This window comes from Paroedura picta, chromosome 2, assembly GCF_049243985.1.
Source record: "Paroedura picta isolate Pp20150507F chromosome 2, Ppicta_v3.0, whole genome shotgun sequence".
NCBI classification, from domain to species: Eukaryota; Metazoa; Chordata; class Lepidosauria; order Squamata; family Gekkonidae; genus Paroedura; species Paroedura picta.
This window is the reverse complement of record NC_135370.1, coordinates 135,329,048-135,353,253: the sequence shown is the minus strand read 5'-3', so window position 1 is coordinate 135,353,253 and position 24,206 is coordinate 135,329,048. Positions and strand designations below refer to the sequence as shown.

Sequence of the window (24,206 nt, the reverse complement as noted above, 5' to 3'; positions counted from 1 at the left end):
AGAGGTCCATCAGCAAGGATTCAGATAAACATTGAGACATACCACTCTATTTTTATTGTAATGAAGACTATTTCTGCAGATCCTTAGTAGGATATTATAACAAATATGCAACTGTTTATTTCTGATATATGATTTAATAAGCTACTTAATAAAAGGTAGCATTTATCCTTCTAATTTGGTCTGTTGACATTTGCACTCTGATCTACAATACAGATCAATGTAATAGTAGCTACATGCATAAAGAACAGCATTTTCTTTTTCTTATCTCTTCTGTGGCCATGGTAACCATTCCAAGGCTGTTTACCACACAGTACTTTATTTATATCTTCAGATCCCCCTCATCGCAATCCTAAGGACCCTGAGTCAATAACGACAGATTAAAGAAAAGTAAGCCAAGTTCAATTGTCATTTTAAAATCAGAAACTAAACTAAACCATTCGAAACAGGAAGGCTATGCAGGATTTCTGAAAGTTGATAAAAACGTGGCATATATTACTCTTCAGATTCAGAGTACCTTTATTACTCTTCACTAGAAGGTAGCTTACACTGTGCAGTAATTAGTGGAAAGAGACAGAGAAGTCTGTGTCACTTTCACTATTTACTCCTTTAGTGTGATTTATATCCAGCATTTGAACATACTAGATACCCCAAGGTTTACAGGAGAATCAAAACGTTAAAATCAACATAGCAGAAACAGCAATGTAGTTAAGCAAACTGACTGTCCATGTTGTTGCACTTCCCACAGTGGATGGCTTTTTCCAAGATGGAAGCTGACCAGGAAACCAATTCTTCATTCTCTTCTCACCATCATACCACACTGAGTCCCATCTGTTCAAAAAACAGTAACTGTAGATTGATTTTTAAAATCTAATTCACTGCCTTTCACTCAATCAAAAACATTTACTTCTGTGATTTAGCAACTGGAACCTCATCACAACCTAGCATAAAGGCTTACTGCCAAATGAAAGTATTATTTTCTAATTGGCTAATAAAGCAAATATATGTATATTTGCCAAGCAAATACGTTCATAAAGGTGTGCATCAAAATATGTTTGATGAAATACACATTTCTGTTTTCTGGATATTATAGTAACATACTCAAATCTTTTCTTCACATGACCATTATATTTAATCTTTCATCTGCATGGCAATGAGGCCAGCCAATGAGAAGGACAGAAGCATAGTATTAATTTGACACCATCATTACAGATTTAGTTTGCAGTTTTCTCATAATTACAGGCATAATATAAAAGACAGAAATGCCAACATAGACAAGAGATTAAAATATCAGACATTATCTTCAGTAACTTTCTACATTAAAAGGTCTTACTCAGACTTAGCAGCATACAATTAAACATGTTTACTCAAATATAAGAAGCTAGCTCTTAAAAAAAGAAAAGAAATGCCAGCAAGTTAGTTCTCATAATATGAAAGTGAACCTAAGTAAAAAGACAAGATTGGTCTAGTTTGGGCTAATCAGATCAGGGTGGAAATCTGTAGAAACCTATGATGTAAAAGGAAGAAATTCTTCAGGGCACACACATGATCAGTAAACACAACCTACTCGCAATGATGGATGTAAGAATATAAATATCTATTGTCCTTTTAATATAAGATCATGGATGAAGCTCAGAAGAGGTGACTCTAACCCACATCATCAGAGTATATATAAGCACAAAAACAGAGAATGTCTAGCCTTGCAAGATAACAGCAAGTCTTCTATGCATAGCTCGGAAGCCAAACATATCTATGAATAAGCAGGGTATATACTACAACAACATCCACCATGTAATGGGCTACCAATTAGTAGAACACCATCAGCAATAGCTTATTTCACAATGGTAAAACTGAAGCATTTTTAGTTACCAAAAATTCACATAAATATTAAGGGATAATAAGTCAGAACTGAGGACCAAGCTAACATAGTTAACTGAGGACCTAGCTAATGGAGCTCTTTCGCCAGGTCTTTGGTGGAGGCCAGGGCACGGAAGATCTACATCTGAGAATATAATTAGGAACAACTATATGGTAATAATTGGCACCCTGGGAGTCTGACCCTGAGGTGTTGGGGGGGGGGGGATGAGGTTTGATTTTTATAGATACACTAGTAGAAAAGCCTATTTATAAAAATGGGCTTTTCCAGGGCCAGGGAGAAAGCTGGGTGGCCTCCCACAGTCACGAGCGGCAGCGCCTTGAGAAGGGCGCGGGCACCGCCGGGCGAACAGGCCGCTGCTATCTCTGCAGCCAAGGTGGGTGCGTTGGCAGCAGCAAAAAAGCAGGGCCACCGCGTGGACACAGCAGCCCTGCGCAAGGTCCCTCAGCCAGCGGCAGGAAGAAGGAAGCGTCTGCTGCTGGGCGCACAGGCCGCGGCCGCCTCCGCGGCCAAGGTGGCTGTGTCAGTGGCGGCGAAAGAGCAGGGCCGGCGCATGGATGCGGCGACCCTGCTGGCTTTTGGTCCCCGGAGCCTCCGAGTTTTTATCCCCTCCGAGTTTTAATCACGGACTCGGCCTGCCCCTTTCTCCTCCCCATTACCTCTTACTCCTTTATTTATACCGCTTATTCTTGCCGTCGGATTATGTTGTAGTTTTAATGTTTTATCTCATGGGGTTCTATTTTATGCTGTAACCTGTCACAAGACAACTTGCTCAATATCGAACAAATAAATAAACAATAGTTTTACAAAAACAAATTAAAAGTCTACTATAAAATATGCTTCATTACATTTCAAATGTGACGCTGGATTCAAAATATACTGCAACATCAAGCATTCCTGAAGCTCTGCAATCTGGCTGTTCATAAATCAAAGATCAGCCATTTCTACGCAACCACATTGGCACTGAAATACTGTTAAACCCAATACCCCTCAGAAGAATTCCATTCTGATCAAGGATCAAAAATTCTTCTGGTACTTCCTTGGGGTGATACTTCCTGCTTAACACATCCTATAGAACACTGAGCCACCAAGTGGACACAGACAGCTACAGCAAATGTTCAGCACAGGGCTGCCTCACAAAAATTGCCTTCAGATACATGAATTATTAAGCTGTCCTCAGAGTTATTAATAGGCCATTCATGACTTTCTCACAAAGACTAAGCAAGCATCTGGAAGATATTTTGGTGTATGATATTGATATTCCCTTGCAATTGCAACAATTCTGTAACAATAAGTGTCCAGTTCAGATTACTTCAACCGTGAATTCAATAGACAGCCTTATACAACTCACACACCCCTCTATAATATGGAGATAACACTGACATGTCTTTACAGAGATGTTGTAATATTACTGAGATAATATAAGGGAAATACTTTGCATTCCCATAACAGAACCAAAGCAAAATTCATGTATATTTGCCCTGAAAAGGAGTTGTGCTACCTCCTTTGCAACTTCGTTTGGTTTTCTCCTACATAATGCATAGATTCCATGTCCTATTTTGTATTACTTTTATTTTAAACATAAAGGAGATGTCCAACTCTCCATATAGAGAGTTGGATCCCAAAGCGTATTTCCACTGGTGGAAGGGCCAGGATTCCTGCTGCTGACCTTCAGCTCCTCCCTCCTGTTCCTTGGGGGGCCCAACTCCCAAAAGTAATACCGGGGGGAGGATTGGTGGCTGCAGCAGAAGATGGGAAAGTTGTGCTTAGATTGGGGGGGGGGAGTTTGGCCAGATCCAAACTATTGGTTATGGCTTTGTCACCCCTATTTTTACAAGAGTTCAGAAAAGAATCATAGAATCATATAATAATAGAGTTGGAAGGGACCTCCTGGATCATCTAGTCCAACCCCATGCACTATGAAGAACACTCACACCTCTAACACTCATCCACTCTACCCTGCCACCCCCTTGAGCCTTCACAGAATCAGCCTCTCCATCAGATGGCTATCTAACCTCTGTTTAGAAATTTCCAAAGATGGAGAACCTCCCACCTCCCAAGGAAACCTGTTCCACCGCTTTGTCAGGACCTTCTGGATGTTTAGATGGAATTTCTTTTGAATTAAGTTCATCCCATTGGTTCTGGTCTGTTCCTCCAGAGCAAGAGAGAACAACTGTGCTCCATCCTCTACAGGGCAGCCTTTTAAATATTTGAAGATGGTTATCAAATCCCCTTTCAGTTGTCTCCTCTCCAGGCAAAACATACCAAGCTCCCCCAATCTTTCCTTCCTTATACATCTTGGTCTCCAAACCCCTCACCAGCTTTGTTGCCCTCCTCTGGACATGCACCAGTTTGTCTACATCCCTCTTCAATTGGGGCATCCAAAACTGAACACAGTACGAATCAGACCAGATTAAAGTACCATCACCTCCCGTGATCCAGACACAATACTCTGTTTGATATAGGCCAAAATCCCATTTGCCTTTTTAGCCACCGAGTCACACTGCTGACTCATGTTCAAGATATGGTCTACTAAGACTCTTAGATCCTTTTTGCACATGCTACTGCCAAGACAAGTCTCCCCCATCCTATATTGATGTATTTGGTTTTTCCTACCTAAATGCAGAACTTTACATTTGTCCCTATTGAACTTCATTTTATTCAGTTTAGCCCACTTCTCAAGCCTATCAAGATCATCCTGTATTCTGATTCTGTCTTCGGTTGTGTTTGCTACTCCAGTTTAGTAGCATCTGCAAATTTAATAAGTAACCCCTCTAAATTCCGTCTCAACATCCGGAAGAAGTTCCTGACAGTTAGAGCAGTTTCTCAGTGGAACAGGCTTCCTCGGGAGGTGGTGGGTTTTCCATCTTTGGAAATTTTTAAACAGAGGCTGGATAGCCATCTGACAGAGAGGCTGATTCTGTAAAGGCTTAAGGGGGTGGCAGGTTACAGTGGATGAACGATAGGGTTGTGAGCATCCTGCATAGTGCAGGGGGTTGGACTAGAGAGCCAGTTTGGTGTAGTGGTTAGGAGTGCAGACTTCTCCGCTCCCCCACATGCAACCAGCTGGGTGACCTTGGGCTCACCATGGCACTGATAAAACTGTTCTGAACGGGCAGTGATATCAGGGCTCTCTCAGCCTCACCCACCCCACAGGGTGTCTGTTGTGGGAAGAGGAATGGGAAGGCGACTGTAAGCCGCTTTGAGCTTCCTTCAGGTAGGGAAAAGTGGCATATAAGAACCAACTCTTCTTCTTCTTCTCTTCTAGATGGCCCGTGAGGTCCCTTCCAACTCTATTATTCTATGATTCTAATCCCTCATCCAAATCATTTATAAATATGTTGAACAACACAGGCTCCAAAGAAAGTCAGATTCCATGGTTTATATCCTGGTTTTAGTTGGTGACATAGTCAAGCATGTAATCTGTCTCACTGGACTATGAAACCACACTAAGGAAATATGACTGAGATTGTGCAGAATGCCTTCTCCCTTCCCTAAGAAAGTGCATCTTATTCCTACAGGTTTAAGAGAAACAAGCAGGCCTTCCAAGAAACTGTACCATTCCTCTGCCTCATCCCCTATAACCTCTCACCCATCCAGCACTAATTTTCAGTTACTTTAGACTGCAAATTCTTTAGGACAGGAACCTACTGCTGTGAAGCAAGAAAAACAGCCATGACATCCATCACTATTATTTTTAAGGGCCACTTATTGATCTCAGCAACTCAAGCAACGAATCACAAATCAAAACATAATTGTGTTTTAGTAAGTAACTATCTGTAAATAAACTCTGACCTGAATAGCCCAGGATAGCTGGATCTTGTTAATCTTGTAAGCTAAGAAGTGTTGTCCTGGTTTAGTATTTGGATGGGAAACCACCCAGGAATATTAGGATGTCTACACAGAGGCAGGCAGTGGCAATCCAATGCTGAATATCATTTGCATTGAAAACCCTACGGGGTTGCCGTGAATTAGTTGTGATTTTATGACAACAACAACCATATGTACATTTCTTAATTTGAGGTTTGTCAATTCAAACAGTCATGCCTGGAAAAAAGGACATCTTATATGTTCACATGTTCATATTTTGAAAAAAAAGATCTCTTAAAATAAGTTACATATTTTCCTTAATTTAGACTGAACATTTAAGGGAAAATTCCAAGCATTGGTAGTCGTAATTAAGAACTACTTACACTAGCTTTAAATACCTTCTAATCACTACCTGTGTAATATTTGTCATAAATACAAACTTAAAAAAATAATATTTGTTAGATGCCAGTAGAATATAACCTCATAGTTTGTAATTTAAATGAATATAATCACAGATACCAGTGGCAAGTTTCTTGCTGCTGCATTTGCCAATTTTAATTTTCTGCAACATCTCCCCTAGGGAATAAAGGAGGCTGTACCTTTATTATGTTATTTCAGATGGAATAAATTAATGGAGAACAGGTTAATCAACAGAATAGAACCTCATTTGATTTTCAGCAAGTAAATATATCAGTAAATATAAGATCTCAGGACAAGTATCAGGTAAAGGCCTTCCTACTCTGCTTGTGTAAGAGCTTCTTGTGGCGCAGAGTGGTAAGGCAGCAGACATGTAGTCTGAAGTTCTGCCCATGAGGCTGGGAGTTCAATACCAGCAGCTGGCCCAAGGTTGCCTCAGCCTTCCATCCTTCCGAGGTCGGTAAAATGAGTACCTAGCTTGCTGGGGAGGGGGGTAAACGGTAATGACTGGGGAAGGCACTGGCAAACCACCCCGTATTGAGTCTGCCATGAAAACACTAGAGGGCATCACCCCAAGGGTCAGACATGACCCGGTGCTAGCACAGGGGATACCTTTACCTTTACCTTTACTCTGCTTGTGTAGGCACCTGTCTACCTACTGTCTACCTCAGGCACCTGTCTACCTACTGTTGAAGTGTCGGATTCAATGGACTGGCTTTTATAGAATGGCCACATTGGAAAAAACAAAGAACCTACATGGTATTGAGCATTCTTAATTAAACTGAGCCACTGGAACCATAATATGCTTGAAAAAAAGAACCCTACAGGACTATGATTTTCCAAATTAGTGCAAACATATGAAGTACTTATATCAATATCTGTATGATCCCCCAACAAAGCAAAAAGCAACCTAGTGGAGCTGTTTCCACTCAGGAAAAATGTTCGGGGGGGGGGATGTAACTCCACTCCCGTCCCTCATGCCACAGTCCCAATGTAAACTGTGAGCTTTATGTCCATACAATTTATATGGGGAACAAACTGTTGAGAGCTCCATATACAAAACAACCAGTGTTGTTATCCAAATTAGAGGTCTCCTAATTGGGGAAATTAACTACTTAGACTTAGCAAGAGGTGGGTTACTACAGAATCTCCATCTATGTATACAGGGATTAGGCTTTAAGAAACTCTAAATAATCCAGTCAAGTATAAACTGGAAATTAGAAAGAATTACATACAAGCACACCAAAAAGTACATTAAGCACACACTCAAAAAGTCTAAGGAAAACAAGGGAAGAAGAGGGATAACATTTGTAGGAAAGGGAGTAGTATTTACCATCTGTAAACCGCCCGTGGCGCCGCGGGCGCCACGGACTAAATAAAACTGTAAGGGGTTCTGGAGTGGAATGTGTCCGGGATGAGGAAGGGTCCAGATTGGACCCTTCCTCATGACAGACAATCGGAGGGACCAATCGGCAGGCGCAAAGCGCCTGCCGATTAGTCTCTCTGATTCCCAGCCCCAGGAACTGCGAGCCGCGCATAGCGCGGCTCGCAGTTGCTCCCGGCCTGACAGTCCGCCGCCTGAGGGAGCCCCCGGCAGTCGCGCGGAGTGCGGCTGCCGGGGGCTCCCTGCCTGACGCAGCCTGACAAGCACGGGCTGACAAGCAGCCTGCCTGATGCGGCCTGCCTGATGCAACCTGACAAGCGCGGCCTGACAAGCGCGGCTGCCGGGGACTCCCTGCCTGACGCGGCCGCCTCCTTCACCAACAACACGGAGCCCCGCAGCCCGCCGCCGAGCCGCTGGCTGCACTTGCCTCTCGCCGCCACCTCCTCCAACAACAACACGGAGCCCCGCAGCCCGCCGCCGAGCCGCTGGCTGCATTTGCCTCCCGCCGCCGCCTCCTCCAACAACAACATGGAGCCCCGCAGCCCGCCGCCGAGTCGCTGACCGTCCCGAAGCCGGTGGGGCCGTCAGCCCAACAGTCCAGAGGCTTCTGCTGCGCCAGCGGCGGTAGCAAAGCTCGCGGCCCCATCAGCGGCGCCGCCGGAGACGTCCGCGCCGCCCCTGACACCCCCGTACCCAGCAGCTATGCCTCCGCCGCCTCTTACTGCAGCGCTGACCGCTGCTGCTGCCGCTGGGCCGAAGCCTCCTTCTCCCACCCGTCAGCCAGCCAGCCAAGCTCGCCTCGCTCAGCAAGGCTGCAGGGCCTGCCGCGCGGCCTGTGTGCCCACTCCGCGGGGCGGGGAGAAGAGCCTGAGGAGCCCTCGACATGCGGCCAGGGCAGCCGGAATGACGGAACTCAGAGAGAGAGGGAGAATGCCTCCGAATGGCTCTCCGCTCTTCCTCCCTCCTATGCTTTAGGTAGGCTGCTCCACGGGGGGGGGGAATTAACTGCTAGGGCCCGCTGGGACTCCGCCGCCGCTTCTCGGCCTTTTGGCTAAGATCAAGTATAGGACTCCGCCTCCGCAACCCCAGGACTCCAGGGACACATGCAGCCGCTCGCCGCCCACTCGCCACCCGCTCGCCGCCGCCACAAGACCCGCCGCAAGACTGCAGGTAGTCCCCCCCCATACCCACTCTCACTGCTAGCACCCATTGCATTTCAATCTGCAATGGGCTATATTTCTAGTCATGACATAAAAAGAGAAGTCCACAGGATTTATGGAAGTGAAAGACAGATCCACATACAAGTGGGGATGTATGGAGAGTCTCAGAACACACATGCAGGACTGGGACAAGATGCCCATGTTTTATAAGAAAAATATTCCTTGGGGTGATACGTGCAAACTACTAAAACAATGTGTTGAGCTCTGTGTCTGTCTATGACTTAAGGAGACATGTGATGGGTTTGGATAATAAACCCCCATGGGATCCCAGGAGATAGACAATAATGGTGACTGTTCTACTTGAATAGAATTAAGGGTGTTAATGTTTTCTTGATGACCGCTTGAGTGCCAGACAAGAAGCTATCAAGGTGAGGCAGGCTATTAGGAATTGCTAATTGAGGTCTATGAGTGTAAAGGGAAAGAAAGACTGAGAAATTGATAAAATTAGTTACTAGTTCTTAGAAAACTTATTGTCCCAAAGGTGTCCCAAAGGTATACATCTCTTTGGGCAGGGAGTAACTCATTAGTAAAACAGCCCCTGTTCCCATAGTGTCCAATTAGGTCCTTGGAACTGACATCTGGCTAGAATCCATGATTCTGTCCCTGCTTGGGAGCAGACAGTGTACTTTTGTATTTGAAACGCGACATCTATTTCAGTGTCAATTTTGGCCAGGCAGTGTGCTGCAAATTAATATTTGATGTGATATTAAAGAAGGATGTTTCTGAATAGCTGCTTATAAACTAACACTCAGTGTGAGCAGGGGTCTTCCTGCTAACAGTGTCACGTACAGTTTAGCTTATATATTTTACAAAGTGATCGACCTGTGAGGACTCACAGTGAGCATCTCATTTTCCACCATACAACCTTCCCCACAATATTACCCTCCTACAGCAGTCCCCAAAGCCTTTTCTCCTCACTGATTCCTTCTTTTCTCTCAGAAAAAAGTAATCTACCTACCTTTATCTACCACCCCACTCCTCACTTTACACTTATCTTTATTAAATTGCATCTTGTTCTCATTTGCCCATTTTCCCATTGTGTTCAGATCTCGTTGAACTCTGTCTCTATCTTCCGGAGTATTTGCCAGTCCTCCCAATTTATTTTTTAGATTTCACATGTTTATAATCACTGAACATTTGTCTGTCCCTTGCCCCATTGTGTGGATTTTTGATCCACATTAGTGTCTGGTTCAGAATTAGATATAATTACTAGAACTTTAAAATGTACACTAATTAAACACATGTCGGGTCACTACCTGTTTAGTATTTTACTTTGCTCTCCAGTTATGAAAACTGAAAACTGAAAAAATTACAAACAAAAAAAAGCTTGCTCTTAATGAGTGTATGTGAGTACACACATATTTTATAAGGTATCATAATGCTACTAATGGTTGTGTTTGCAATGTAATGCACCTGATGTGAAGACTATCTATTCTCAGTCAACTTCATGGTAACTATGTAATCACACTGATAACATTTTACAAGGTACATGTTGCAAAACCACATACATCTTTCAGCTGCCAAGCTAGTGAACCAGCAAACTCATACCAGCATACAATAGCAGATTTGACATCTGCTTCTCAGACAATACACTACCGACAGCACCTCAGGCAGGATGAGGCACAATACATGTTTCCATAACATGCCTACATAGTCACCAAACAAGAAAGGAAATATTTCCTTCAGAAAAGAAAAACACTCTACACATGTTAGGGGCACTTTAACCATAGACATTTTTCTAAAAAGGATATAGCTCTATATCTGGAAGCCCAATTTAACAGCAATTCTGGCAGCACAAAACAAACTTCTTTTACATGGGATTCAAGCAGCAGGTAGTTTTTATGTCTTTGGCATTAGGAGTCCACAGGCTGCGTTACGACATCCTCCGGTCGAAAAGCAGACGTGACTTACGGTACACTGAACTCCTATTCTAAACCCACAGAAATAAACTGAAACCACAGAAAGCAATGAACTTAGATTGGGGCAATTCTACATAGGATTTCAATGCTGAGTGCTACATAAGGTTACCAACTCTAGATTGGGAAGCTTGTGAACATTTGGGGATGGAGCATGGGGAGGGCAGGGACTTCAGTGGAGTTCAATGCCATAGAGTCAACCTTCAAAGATTCTATTTTCTCTAGGAAAATTGATCTCTGTAGTCCCACCTGGAGGCTAGTATCCCTAGTGCTATGCCAGCCACAGGTAATCCCATCCCATACACATTATATTTTTTACACAGCTGTTATATAATCAACCGGAACTGCCAGGATGTCTTGTTACTAAACTATGATAAACCTATATAGTGCCGTGTAGTGGTTAGTATCTGGAAGACCCATGTTGAACATCAGTACTCTATAATGAACACTCATTGTGTGCGCGCATGTGTTCATGCATGTGACTCACCCTCAACCTAACCTATTTCATAGTGCAGGAAGATAAAATTGAGGGGAAAGGATGATATTCCAAGTTGTTTTGGGTTTCCAATGAGGAACAAAGCCGAGTGTAAATTTCTAAATAAATTATTCCAGATTTGGGCATGCTTCCAGTGCAGATCTCTGTATTTATATATGAAGCAAAAATGACACTTTCCCTACTCCATTAATAAGGGGATTGTGATATTAGGTCATCACTATACAGCAGCAAAAACAGAAGTCAGACGACAGACACAATACTAACTGCATGTAATACATTTGAGTAGGGTTGCCAGGTCTGGTTCCTGAAATATGCAGGGATTTGGGGGATGGAGGCTGGGGAGGGCAGGGAGGGGAGGGACCTCAATAGAGTATAATGCCATCCAAAACAGCCATTTCTCCAGAGGAACTGATCTCTTTTACCTGGAGATCAGATGTAATTCCAGATCTCCAGCAACCACCTTTTCTTTTAATGCCACTGCTTACAAAACAAACAAATCTCTGTACTTGTAAGTACTGGGAGAGAACAATTTTTCGTGGGCCTAACAGACTTTTAAAGAGATTCTCTGCAGAAAAGAAAATGATGGATGTGACCAAAACTATGCAATTTATGCCAGTACACTAAAACAATCACACAGCTGTATATTTGTGAGATCTTGTGTTTATCCCCTTCCTAATAAACTACCAGTATTTGGGCTGAAGAAACTTTATGGTCTGTCAATATGCTAGCTATACACCATGCCAAGCTTTAGGTTTCCAGGTATGCAAAAACTTAGCGATACCAACTTCCGAGAACAGACATATTAGGGTCGGGGCCTCGGGAACAGTTTGGCTTCAGAAAACTAGCAGGGGTTCCAATGGGAAATGTTTCAAGTGTGCTTGTCAAATATTCAACGCTTTTTACGTAGTGCCCCCAGAAACAGAGTCCAGACTAACCACGATGCATATTCAGCGCGCGGGGTGCGTGAAGGTGGCGGAGGGAGCAAGCGCTAAAGAGACGCAGTCTAGCCCCGCCTCGGCAGGGGGAAGGCCATCTTCTCTCTTACCGGCTCGTGACAATGAGGAGCGGAGGAAGACACAGCAGCTCCCCTGCCACGAAAGTCTCGCCTGCCACGTCCTCCGCCTCTTCCTCGGCTCCCGCCTCCCCGCTCATGGCCGTCTTCGCCGTAGCCTCGGGCGCCTTCTGCCGGCTTTTCCCGTCCGCTCGGCCGCCTCCGAGTTTGCCTTCCGCCTCCTCTTCGGGGCCTGCCGCCGCGCTCAGCCTGCATTTCCTCGAGCCCTCCCGCGACGCCGCTCTCAGCAGGCCTGCGCTAGCCCCTACGTGCCGTCCCCGCCTCCTCCGCGAAACGGGCAGCTCCTTCTCTGAAAGAGCGCCAGGCTTGGGCCTACGAGCGAGGGGCATGAAACCCCGCCGAGGGAAACCCCGCTTTCTAGAAATAGGCTAAACGCACAAGGGGAGCGGGGGGGCTTAAAATGCAGTGTTCAGCCGTATTTAATTAGAATGCCTGGCGGACTAGTAAACACTGCGCCATTTAACATCGCACCGAGCATGTCGACCCCCAAGCAGGCGTCGCTCGTTAGCATCGGGCAGCAAGTTCCACGCGAATGCACACGACATAATACACGTAACGGTCTTGTCCGTAGTAACGCTGCTATCCTATGAACCCCTTCCTGGAAATGTTGAATACCGGAGAATTTATTTCAGAGTAAAGGTGCATAGGATAGCGGTGCAGGATTCTTATAGTTTAGCTGACAAAGTGACCCCTCAGATCGATTACTGAGATGTATATACAACTCTTATAAACAACTTCTTAAATAAAAATATCCAGACCAGTGTATTTCAAAGTTTTCATGCCTCACGATAACGTTTTTAAAAGCTGCTTAGCTGCTTCTTATTTTAGGCTGGTGGGATGAAGAATGTTAAAAAAAAAAAAAAAGCAATTCCATGGACTCCAATCCCAGCATCTGCATCTAAAGTCCAGTTTTCTGGGGAAGAGTTTTTATTTTGTGTTTTAGGCAACCACATTCTTTGTCAGAGATACAATACAACTCTAGGAAAGTAGCCTAATGGCTGATTCATGGGACTTCGCTTTTTTTCCCTGGTGATTTTTCTGGTTACTGTACATTGAAAATACCTATGATGAAACCAGACATTCACCACTGCATGTACCAAAAGGTGACAGAAAGAGTACCCATCAAAATATGAGGTCAAGCATACAGTTGGAAGCCTATTTCTTCCACAGACTGCCCAGCAGATAACAAACTACACTCTTCAAACTTCACTCTTCGCTGTTGTTGAATAACTTGTTATCATCATTGTAATTATATGTTTGTTGCAATATCACTGATAAATTTTACTGACTTTATTGTCATGTTTGTCCTCATGACTGCATTCCTTTCCACATATTATTCATCAATTATATACTTTATTTTTAAAATGTTGCAATGTAAAATTAACATTTGCCCCTCTCTGCTGTGGAATTCTTGCAATATCAATAAAAGCTCAGTTAAGCTAGATATTATTTCCTAGGGCAATATTACATATACATACAGCAAGACACACAAATCTTCTCAGCCTCTGTGGTACTATTTGTATTTCATACAAAAGATGTTAACATCCTCATCAGAAAGTGGAAGAAAATCATTGCGCAGAGCTCTTGTTGTGGCCAATAAGATTTTTGCAATTAAAAAACAATTAAGCAAAATTTTATTCAAGATTCACATTTGGAAGTGCAGTACCATTTATAAACTATCCTATGAAAAACTAATATTTAATAAACGTGTTCTGGAAAGGATAGAATACCCAGAAATCTATACACATAATTTCCTCAGCTGGGTAGCAGCTTGACACAACTGCTCTACGTAGTCAATACCAATTTGCTTTCAAATCCCAGTATCTCCATTTCTTCCTTCCCAATGTATATTTGGTATAAAATAACAGAATGAGTCCTAAGGCACAATAACAATGTATTCTGTAAGAAGCCTGAAGAACATTTCAGTAAAAATGTTGAGAAAGGCTGGGCTAGAATGAACACAGTTTCTCTTAGCATCTCTTCCATCTGTGATCAAGCATATAGCAATGAGGGGGGAGAGAGCATTTTTCATACTGGCTGTTTTATTTTGAAATACTTGATCAGGGAGTTCAGAAACTCCCTACATTAATTTCTGTTAAGGTATACAAAGATCTTTTAATTTTCCATATGCATGAAAATGCTTTTGATCTTTAATGGCAGCTTTATTGAAATTTCGACTTTTATCTATCTGTGTCTGATGATTATGGTTGTTTTTTATTGCTTTTGTTTGTTTTCATATTTTTATTTGTTTGTAGTTTGGTTCTACTATAAACTGTTTTGCAGACTTTCAAAGTTAAAAAATTAGTTCATAATATTTTAAAGCAATATAAAATATGCAGAAGTTTATCTGATAACAGGTTTCACTGTGGCTATGTTGTAAGTGAAAAAGTGGTCACAGAATATTAAAGTATCTTTGAAATTTAGTATAATTAAAATTGAAGCTATACAGTGGTTTCACCATTTATTTATGCAAATAAATTTGGCAGCAACCCATTATTATTTCATGAGCTTTCTCTCTCTTTCTTTCTTAATAAAAAGGTATCTTCAAAGGAAGATGAAAAATCTAGAGCAACTTTTTAAAGCCTGATGTTAACACACCAAGAAAAAAGATGGAAGAAAAAATATATAACAATTCAACCAATGGTACAACTGCTAACCATAAACATTCAGAAGGACATAGTCTTTGGGAAGTAATTACCATTGCTACAGTAACAGCCATTTTAAGTTTAATAACCATTGTGGGGAATGTTCTTGTAATGATATCCTTCAAAGTCAACAGCCAACTCAAGACAGTGAACAATTACTATTTACTCAGTCTTGCTTGCGCAGACCTTATCATTGGAATATTCTCTATGAATCTATATACATCCTACATATTAATAGGCTACTGGTCTCTTGGAAGTCTGGCATGTGACTTATGGTTAGCTCTGGATTATGTAGCTAGCAATGCCTCAGTCATGAATTTGCTGGTTATCAGCTTTGACCGTTATTTTTCTATTACGAGGCCACTGACCTACAGGGCTAAACGCACACCCAAAAGGGCTGGCATTATGATTGGTCTAGCTTGGTTAATTTCCTTTGTCCTGTGGGCACCAGTAATCTTATGTTGGCAGTACTTTGTAGGGGAACGAACTGTTCCACCTGGAGAATGCCAGATACAATTTTTATATGAACCCATTGTCACCTTTGGTACTGCAATTGCTGCTTTCTATATCCCAGTTTCAGTTATGACAATTTTGTATTGCCGTATTTATAAGGAGACCGAAAAACGCACCAAGGATCTGGCTGAACTTCAAGGGTCCAATTCCGTGGCTGAGTTTGAAATGATAAAACCTCAGAAAGCTCTGCTAAAGTCCTGCTTTAGTTGCAAGCAACAAAATATGGTCAAAAGAGAAAGATGCCAGGCTTCGTGGTCTTCATCCAACCGAAGTACTTCTGCAACAACAAAAGCATCTCAGATCCAAAATACTTGTCATGATTGGTCTAAAACAGACCAGCTAACCACGTGCAGTAGCTATGCATCCTCAGAAGAGGAGGATAAACATGTTTCTGATTCTGTCTTTCAAGTAGCTTATAAGACCTCAGTAAAACGGAATGATGAAGAACATAAAGAAGAGAAAAGGGAAGCTTTTATAAAAGACCAGTCTATGGAAACAGACTATGAAACCCAGAAATACTTTCTAACACCAACCAAAGGCCATGTTCAAAAAAGTAACAAATGCATAGCTTATAAGTTCCGGTTGGTGGTTAAAGCTGATGGCACTCCAGAAACCAACAATGGCTGCCGAAAAGTAAAAATCACTCCTTGTTCTGCTTCTTTATCCAAGGATGCTTCCATCAAAGGCATAGATCCAAATATAAACAATCAAATGACTAAAAGAAAAAGAATGGTTCTTATAAAGGAACGTAAAGCAGCCCAGACTTTAAGTGCCATTCTTCTAGCTTTCATAATCACCTGGACACCCTATAATATTATGGTTTTGGTCTCCACATTCTGCTCCGATTGTATTCCTCCAACACTGTGGCACCTCGGCTACTGGTTATGCTATGTGAACAGTACTGTTAATCCAATCTGTTATGCTCTCTGTAACAAAACTTTCAGGAAAACCTTTAAATTGTTGCTCTTTTGTCAGTGGAAGAAAAAGAAGATGGAAGAAAAGTTATATTGGCAGGGTAATACAAAGCTGCCTTAAATTTAAATTAAAGCATTTGAATTTGAAAAATAATTGACTTTGGCCAAGCACTGTAAATTGGCTGCAAGTCTTTATAAAGTTGTTGCTTTGCATGTCTGGAGACACAAGAAGCACAATTTGTATGATGATAGATCCTCGTGGCTATGAAGAGCAGCCACAATAATGAATATTTTTATACTAAATGGAACAGTATTAATGTCAATATAGAAAGTCTCCTGTCCACATTTCTGCTAGATAAAGATTAATGGACATTAATGATTAGTGATGGAATAGGCCCATAAATTCATCATTGTACTTTCCTTTTTAAAACTTCTACCACTTTAGTTATAGCTCTCTGATGAAATGAGGCTTGCATCATTTACTCTGCAAAACTGTTCTAATTTGGTGGAAACAAAAAGAAGTAAAACACCAGTGTTCGACAGTAAAATGTTAAGACTAAAGATTTTAGAAGATAAACTTTGGGGGTGGAGAGTGAATTGCAATGCTACTATGTTTGGATCATTAATTTCTTCGCTAGCAACAGAGAGAAGGCTTGTAGGGAGTCTATGGTGTGATGTCATTTGAAAATGGAGAAGCCATTTACAACACAAGTGGCCAGAAAATGACAGATGCAAAGAAGGATAGCAATTGATTGCCATTTGAATTTTATTCATCCATACTTAGATGCTTCTGAAGGATTTTGTTTTAATCCAATATATTAGTCTGAACTTTTGATTAGAGAACTGACTTCATACAAGATTTCTCATGATTACCATCTACTGTATGGCTTCCAAGATGAAATGACTTTTTAAAATTATCATGCCTACTAACTGTTTTGGCATCTGATTCTGGATAGCGCAGGGTAGCCCAAACTTGTCAGATCTTGGAAGCTACTGAGAGTCAGCCCTGGTTAATATTTCTGATAAAAGATATTGGTGCCATTACATTTTTTTATTTCAAGACTGAGATTTTATTCTCTAGTCTTCAAAGCAGGTGCAAGAAGCCAGTTAATTGGGTTGTCAGTCTGTTTACATATAACATATTAAAATCATTCCAGAGGTTTATTCGTCTATAGGAGCAAAAACAGACAGGAATCTTTTGTCATTTTACAGACTAACAACTTTTTATCTGAATATAAGCTATTGTGTATTGGAGCCCACCATCCAAATAAGTGGGCTTTGTTCCATAAATGTTTATACTGGAATAAAATTTTGTTAGTTTGTAAATTACCACAAGACTTCAGTTCATATTTTAAAAGATTGGTTTTGCTTAATGGTAAAATAAGTCAGGCTTGTAAAATGTGTATTTTCACAATCAGACAGCTAGAACATATACACCTTTTTAATCCAAAGTTTTACAGATACTTTATTCATTTAATGGATTTGACTCAGTATTCTCAGTGGATCACCATGGCATCATCTAGCTTTTGTCAAACAGAAAGGCCTAGAAAAAGAGAACATTCCACTCCTATTTCTCTGTCCTTTGGACTGTTGGTATTAGTAGTAGAATAACTTAATCTCCAGCAATAGTCCACATGGCATCAGCCACAAGTTGCTGAAGCTACATCTCCCCTGCCATAATAGAAGAAAAATGTTTATTTGATGGCTATTTTGGTGCCTCTGTATATAAGGAGAAGAATTCATGACTCGTAGCTGTCATGCTGCAGTAGTCATTACAATTTGATGAGAAAGGCAGCAAGTGATTGCAGTCAAAATCCTCTATCAAAGTCAACCAATATTAGCACAAAAGCACAGCAGTATTACAATGTACAACATAGTATGAAAATAAGGTGAGATATATACACACACACACACAAGTGTATACAGAGTTCAAGCTTTTAAATGTTAAAGATACTATAAATCCAATCCCAGCTCCCTGAGCCAAGGAGGCTCAAGGCAGACCTGGGAGAAATAAGTGCACAGAGAACTCTACTAACAAGTGTTTTCTCCTATGGCAAGAGTTTGCCGTTGGAGAGTTGCTCACATGGAGAGGGCAATGAAGCAAATACAGAAGACTATTCCTGCAGGAGTTCCATTTGCAAACGAGTACACATGCTCTGGATTGGGAGCTAAGGCTACAAGTTGGCACAAAGATGAAATCTAGTACTAAGGGCACAATGAGGAAGTCTTGCTTGCTAGCTCCAGAATTTTAAAGATCTAGGCTTTCATGGGATAAATTAAATGTTATCGTTCTTTAATTGACAGTGCAATCCTCAGGTATTCCTAGTCTGATGGACTGCAATTTAAAGATTAAAAATAGGTATCTTGATCTAGCATTCAAGAATGTACAAGTGCACAGTTTGGGTGTAAGGTTCACCTCCATGTTGCCTCATCGACATATAGCTTACTATGGTAATAATAGAGTTGTGAAACGTCATGTTGCACAGTTCAGAGATTACAATGTAAATCTCATGAATACAATTATATATTTACCATTGCTTCCCATTAACTCATTAAGTATTTATAGTAATAGGTGGTCTTGTGGAAAATAAAAGGTTTATTCATCGGTAACGAATTAAACAGCACTGTAAATAACTGAACTGAGTTATTTACAAAAGATTCCCCATTGTTTGCAAAAGGATTAGATATTGTTTAAACTAGTTGTACAATGATGTGAAAATGTGTATTTTGGGTTCAATATGATTGATTCTATTTTGTATTGTGCCAGTTATTTTGGTGGTTTTGCATATAATTGTTAAAGGAAAGTGCAGATTATTATAGAGACCTCTGATTGTTTTCTTTAAGCGCCATCAGAGCATCTTGTGTATATAGTATTTGCATTGGGTTTTTTTCCTAGCTTGTTTTGAATTTGATCAAGCACACATATGTGATTAATATGTGTGCTTGGTTTTAATATTGTGCACTATTGAAGCACAAGCTATGTAATAACTGCAAAATATGTAGGACTGTAAAAGTTTTCTGCTAGCTACAATGAAAAAGCTTTGCCTTCTACTACTGAAGTTAAATGGGATGTAATTCATCACCAGTTTCTGTTGAACAGGAATGTTTTATAAATGTTTATGGTCTGTTGAGTATATGTATAAGATTTCACAGTGATGGATGCCAAAGTATCAGTTAAATGTAACTGTTAAGTATGTGCTCAACCTATGCTGCTAAAAACGGAGACATTACACTGCCAAACTCTGGGATACATTGTAAATATCCAGAAATGTATTAAAAATGAAGTGTGTTTGTTGCTTCCTGTATGTTATAATTATATAATGGGGGAGTGAAGAAACAAGAAGAGCAGGACAAAACCATTTTGAATTATATCTTTATTTGTTGAAAATATTTATATGCTTCCTTGTAGAACTACAATGGCTAAAAATGGTAAACTATTACTATAGAACTAAGTTTTATAAACATTATCAGAACTGAAGGAGAGCTACTTCTGTGTAGCTTGATCTCATTCTGTTTTAATAATGTCTGCAGGAAGGAACCAAACAGAACATGTGATTTATGTCATGTCTTCCCATTTTATTTATTTATTAGACTTATATACCACTACTCTCGGACCAGCCAGCTCATGGCTGTTTACAATAAAACATAAAACAATAAAAATACAGTATCCCCATACCATCTTGCCGACAAAACTATACAATGGATGGTGGCAACAGTTTTTATTCCCTACTCAATCATGCCAGCTTTATCCATCCCTGAAGTAGAGTTGAGAGATTCCTTGGAAAAGATGCCAAGAGAGATGCTACCTTATACAGTTGGTTCAGCAAAAAAAATTCCAAGATAATATAGAACCACAGCTTGTATAACAAAACAGTCTGGAAATATGTAAGTTGTCATGAGGCTGGCATGAAGTGAAGGCTGAAACCCCTACCATCCTTAAAACCGAGAAATATATGGCAAGTAGAAATCAGTCTAAATCAGTCTAAATGCTGCTTACATGCATATAATAGCAATTTGGTTAGACCCAAGAGGTGGAGTGCAGCTGAGCAAGCTGATGGTTCGAAGGCTATTAAGGCAACTAAATATGCTCCAAAAAAAGAAAGACTCCGTGCTACACAAATCAACTGTCTGACCCATTGTCCTCCTTTACTAAAGTGAATCCTTTAAAAAAATATTGTGCTGGGCCATGCTAATCTTTTCTGTATAGTTCCATTTCTAGTATATGTGCTGCTGAAGCATGCCCTACTAAAGTGAATCCTGATCAAACTAAAACCCTATTGCTTCAGGTCTTCATAGCTGGGTCTCAACAGCAGCCCCAAAGAGTAGTAGCTGATGTAGGTATCCCTGGCAGTTTGCTTTCTAGAAAGGATTGTTATAATCTATTGAGAACTCAAGCTGAAGTTTCAGGAAGTTTCAAATTCCTCTTGCTGCTCCACATGGTAACCAGGGTAGAATCTGCACTGGACTTTTTAAACCTGGTGACCCCAAATTAGGGAAAGTCATCTACACATTATTCAATTTCCATTCTGATATTTAGCACTTTAAATTTTTCCTCTGCAATGTATATCATTGATCTGCAGCAACATTACCCTTCCCCCACGATATCCAGGAGTGGATATAGTTCACTATATTTGAGGAATCTGCTCTGAGACCCCTGTATTAAATGTAGATCTGCATTTTGCCAGATTAAATTCCTCCCTGGCGCCTCAAACACTGATGTGGCAAAGCAGTCTGTTACTTATTGGTCAGGGCGTCAGTTGAAAGACTGCCTGGTTCACGATTGCCATTCCCTCACAAGACTTATTTTTATCTTCATTTTGGGATCTGTTTTAAAATGATTGCACTCCAAAAGCCGACACTTCTCTCAGCATAGATTTTCCACTTGGATTTACCTTCCCCTCTTTGTTCTATGTGAGGCTGCTTCCTCCCCTTCCCCCTCCTTCTACAGGAAAAGAAAGATAAGCAAGCAGCCTCATGCTCCACTTGCCCCTCCCCTGGCTTGCTCTGGCTGTATCGTTGGGAGTCAAAAGACAGGGAATAAAGCAGCCTCAGCTTCACCCCCTCCCAATCAAGCTGGAAGGAGACCCCATTGGGGACAATGCAAATGCAGAAGAGCAACATGTTTAAAATTGGGGGAAAGGGAAGACTGTAGATATAGGTTCAAATTGACCAGAATTCGGCATGTTTTATAGTGGGGGGAAAGGTAAGTGGAGAACCATCCCAGGATTTTACTGCAGTTGGTTGGGGGATGTGACACTTCCATTATTCTCACCTGTTCCTTCCCAGTGTTCTATTTTATTTCATGTTGGGATGCTGTGACTAAGGCAAATTCACATATGCCACAGGAAAAAAGATGACTTGACACAACCTTCTATCACTTTAGAACTTCAAAGGCCAGATGCGGGTAAAAATGTCTAAAGACAAGGAATACATAGGAATGGTTTATAATCTGTAGCTATACTCTGCTGCTGAATGAGCTTGTTCATAATTACAAATACATCAAATTGATCCAAGTTAAATTATTTTAATTAACAGATTTTTACTGACTGAACATCCTTGAAAGAAAAGGCAAAGCACTACAGTAGACATTTCATTAATTAAAGGCCCAGAGATTAGTCACTGGGTCCGCCTCCTAATATTCTATCAGCACGTGCCTCTGGGGAATGAATGGGGCTAATCTTTGAATAAACAAATCAGACCGAATTATATTTTTGTATATAAAATATCACTGGGTAAGAATGAAAGAACGAGTGGGGAGGGTAATATTATTTAAAGCACTTGTTACAGAAGCACGAAGTGCCATCATCCTTATCCATTGTTGTTCCTCTATATATTTCTGAAACAGCCTAGGGGGTGGGACGTGTCCGGCTGTCCAAGTTGGAATAGGGCAAATCAGAGTGCAGCCAGCTTTGCCCTGATTGGCCCTGCCCCTGCGGCTCCCGCCCTCCGGCCCTGGACTCTAGCCTCTTTGCTCTCAGACGCCTCAGTGCCTGGAGCCAGCAGCAGATAAGGGGACAGGTCCCTGGGCAAAGGATCGTGATGGAGGGCTTGCTAACGAGGGCTTCCTGGGCCTGCTGACTGCCTACTAAGGAGTTCTGTCTCAGCCCTGCTAACGAGCTGCCCAGCCCCTGCCCGCCCTACTTGATTTGGCTGCAAGCTGCGGCCCAAAGCCGCCTTAAACTGCCTGGCCAGGGGCCAGGGGAGGGGACCCTTTCAGGGTTCGTTCTTAGGAACGGGCTTTGAAGCTAGTTTCTGTATAAGTACTTTTGTTTCTGCAAGAGGTTGTACAAACTCTTGTAGAAGCAGAAGAGCACTGTTAGTTAATTATTACACAATACTCAAGCACAGCATTTCTGTGACTTAGTGCATGTAAAATGGTACCATTTGATCCAACTCATTGTATGTTTTCACTAATAAGAAGGATAACAACTTTGCTTAAATACCAACATTATTTATTTGTTTGTTTGTTTGTTTAATTTGTATACCACCCTACCCTGAGGCTCAGGGCAGTTCACATGGAGCATAAACATAAACAATACATGTTTCTTCATAACATAACACATAACTGGACTATAACAGTGATAACAATAACAATAGCAACTATTGAGGAAAGCAGCAAAGAACTGAGAGGAAGCCCCAGTCTGAAACATATAATTGGAGCAATCTATAGCTTGCATTGCAATTCTATGAATTTTTATTTATTTAGATATTTATCACCTGCCACTATCAGCAGAGCCATCTCACGACAGGTTACATAATAGTAAAACCCCCACTTGAAATGCATAATATTAATCCTATTATATTTCCTGGCAGCAGAAACCTATCCTCCCATCCCCAATCAACTAACTCCTTCTCTGTGCACCATGGGGCAGTCTATGGGTGCCAGCAGTCCACCACCAGGTGATGGTCTGGCCTAGTGGTGGTCTAACCTGGAGGGGCCCATCTGATCTTCCATGGCGTGGCCTCAACCATAGACCTGGTGGAAGAGCTCCATCTGGCAGGCCCTGCGGAACATAGCAAGCTCCTGCAGGGCCCTCAGCTCTTCCAGGAGCTCATTCCACCAGGGGGCCAAGTACCACCAAGTTAGGGGCTACAGAGTGTAAAGCTCGGGGGGGGGGATAGGGCAACAGGCGGGCCTCAGATAAGTGGGTCCCATATACCCTTTTAAGACCACTGATATCAACTTTTCAAGTTTAGCTTTGCTTAGGATTTCACTGTTGGGGGTGGGATAGTTTGAGTTTACTAGTGAGCAAGAATTTTAAAATAATTGTTCAGAAATCACACCAAGTTTCATCTCTGAGATGCTTCAAAGAAACTAGTGTTGTCTGTCACACTGGATGTTCATTTTTAGTGATTCATCATCAAATAGTATACTTTAAACAGAAAAAATGCAATATACATATCTTATAATTCTACTTTTTCAAGGATAAGGATAAATAAGCAAATGTGCAGATCTGAGATATAGATCTAACAGTAGACAGAGAGGTATATGAACATCAACTAACGATTGTTTTGGAATTTATCTATAGATTGTATCTTTTGTGCAGAGACTATGCCAATGTATCTCATATTTCCAATGCATACATACACAAACACGTGTGTGTGTATATACAGCAAAGAAAATATTTTTAATATCTCAAATAATATTTGCTTGATTTGCCCTTTACTGTTTTTAGTATCTAAGTTAAAATTTAATTCTTTAGTTTTCTTATTCTTGTCTTTTGAATTTTCTTTCCTTGTCCTAAATTCTGATATTTTTTTCAGAATCAAATTTCTTTATCATTATTAATTTTCCCTATTTTCAGAGTCCATAAGAACAGTAATTAGGTTTGCTTAAATTTTGTTTTATTTATTTACTGCATTAATCACTCACCTTTTGTGTTGGCACTCAAAATGGGTTACAGATATAATGTCCTGAGAAACTCTGTTGGTAAGCACCTGTTTTA

The 24,206-nt window shown here is 41.2% G+C and overlaps 2 protein-coding genes across 5 annotated transcripts in view; one reads left to right on the top strand and one right to left on the bottom strand.

Annotated features, from left to right (window-relative positions):
• The window catches only part of AVEN (apoptosis and caspase activation inhibitor), a 159,768-nt gene extending 147,065 nt beyond the window's left edge, over positions 1-12,703 (bottom strand). Inside the window, exons 1-2 of one of the 4 annotated variants that reach the window (XM_077322947.1) lie at positions 12,162-12,703; positions 720-828 (exon numbers count right to left, since the gene is read on the bottom strand). In XM_077322947.1, coding sequence (XP_077179062.1) covers positions 720-828; positions 12,162-12,517 — 465 coding nt within the window. In that variant the 5' untranslated portion in view covers positions 12,518-12,703. The remainder of the gene's footprint in view (positions 1-719; positions 829-12,161) is intronic. The other 3 variants (XM_077322948.1, XM_077322949.1, XM_077322950.1) reach the window with 3 other exon arrangements.
• CHRM5 (cholinergic receptor muscarinic 5) overlaps positions 1-20,509 on the top strand; it is an 83,766-nt gene extending 63,257 nt beyond the window's left edge. The window contains exon 2 of the mRNA XM_077322946.1: positions 14,727-20,509. Coding sequence (XP_077179061.1) covers positions 14,798-16,381 — 1,584 coding nt within the window. The 5' untranslated portion in view covers positions 14,727-14,797 and the 3' untranslated portion in view covers positions 16,382-20,509. The remainder of the gene's footprint in view (positions 1-14,726) is intronic.
• Positions 20,510-24,206: the final 3,697 nt, after the last annotated feature.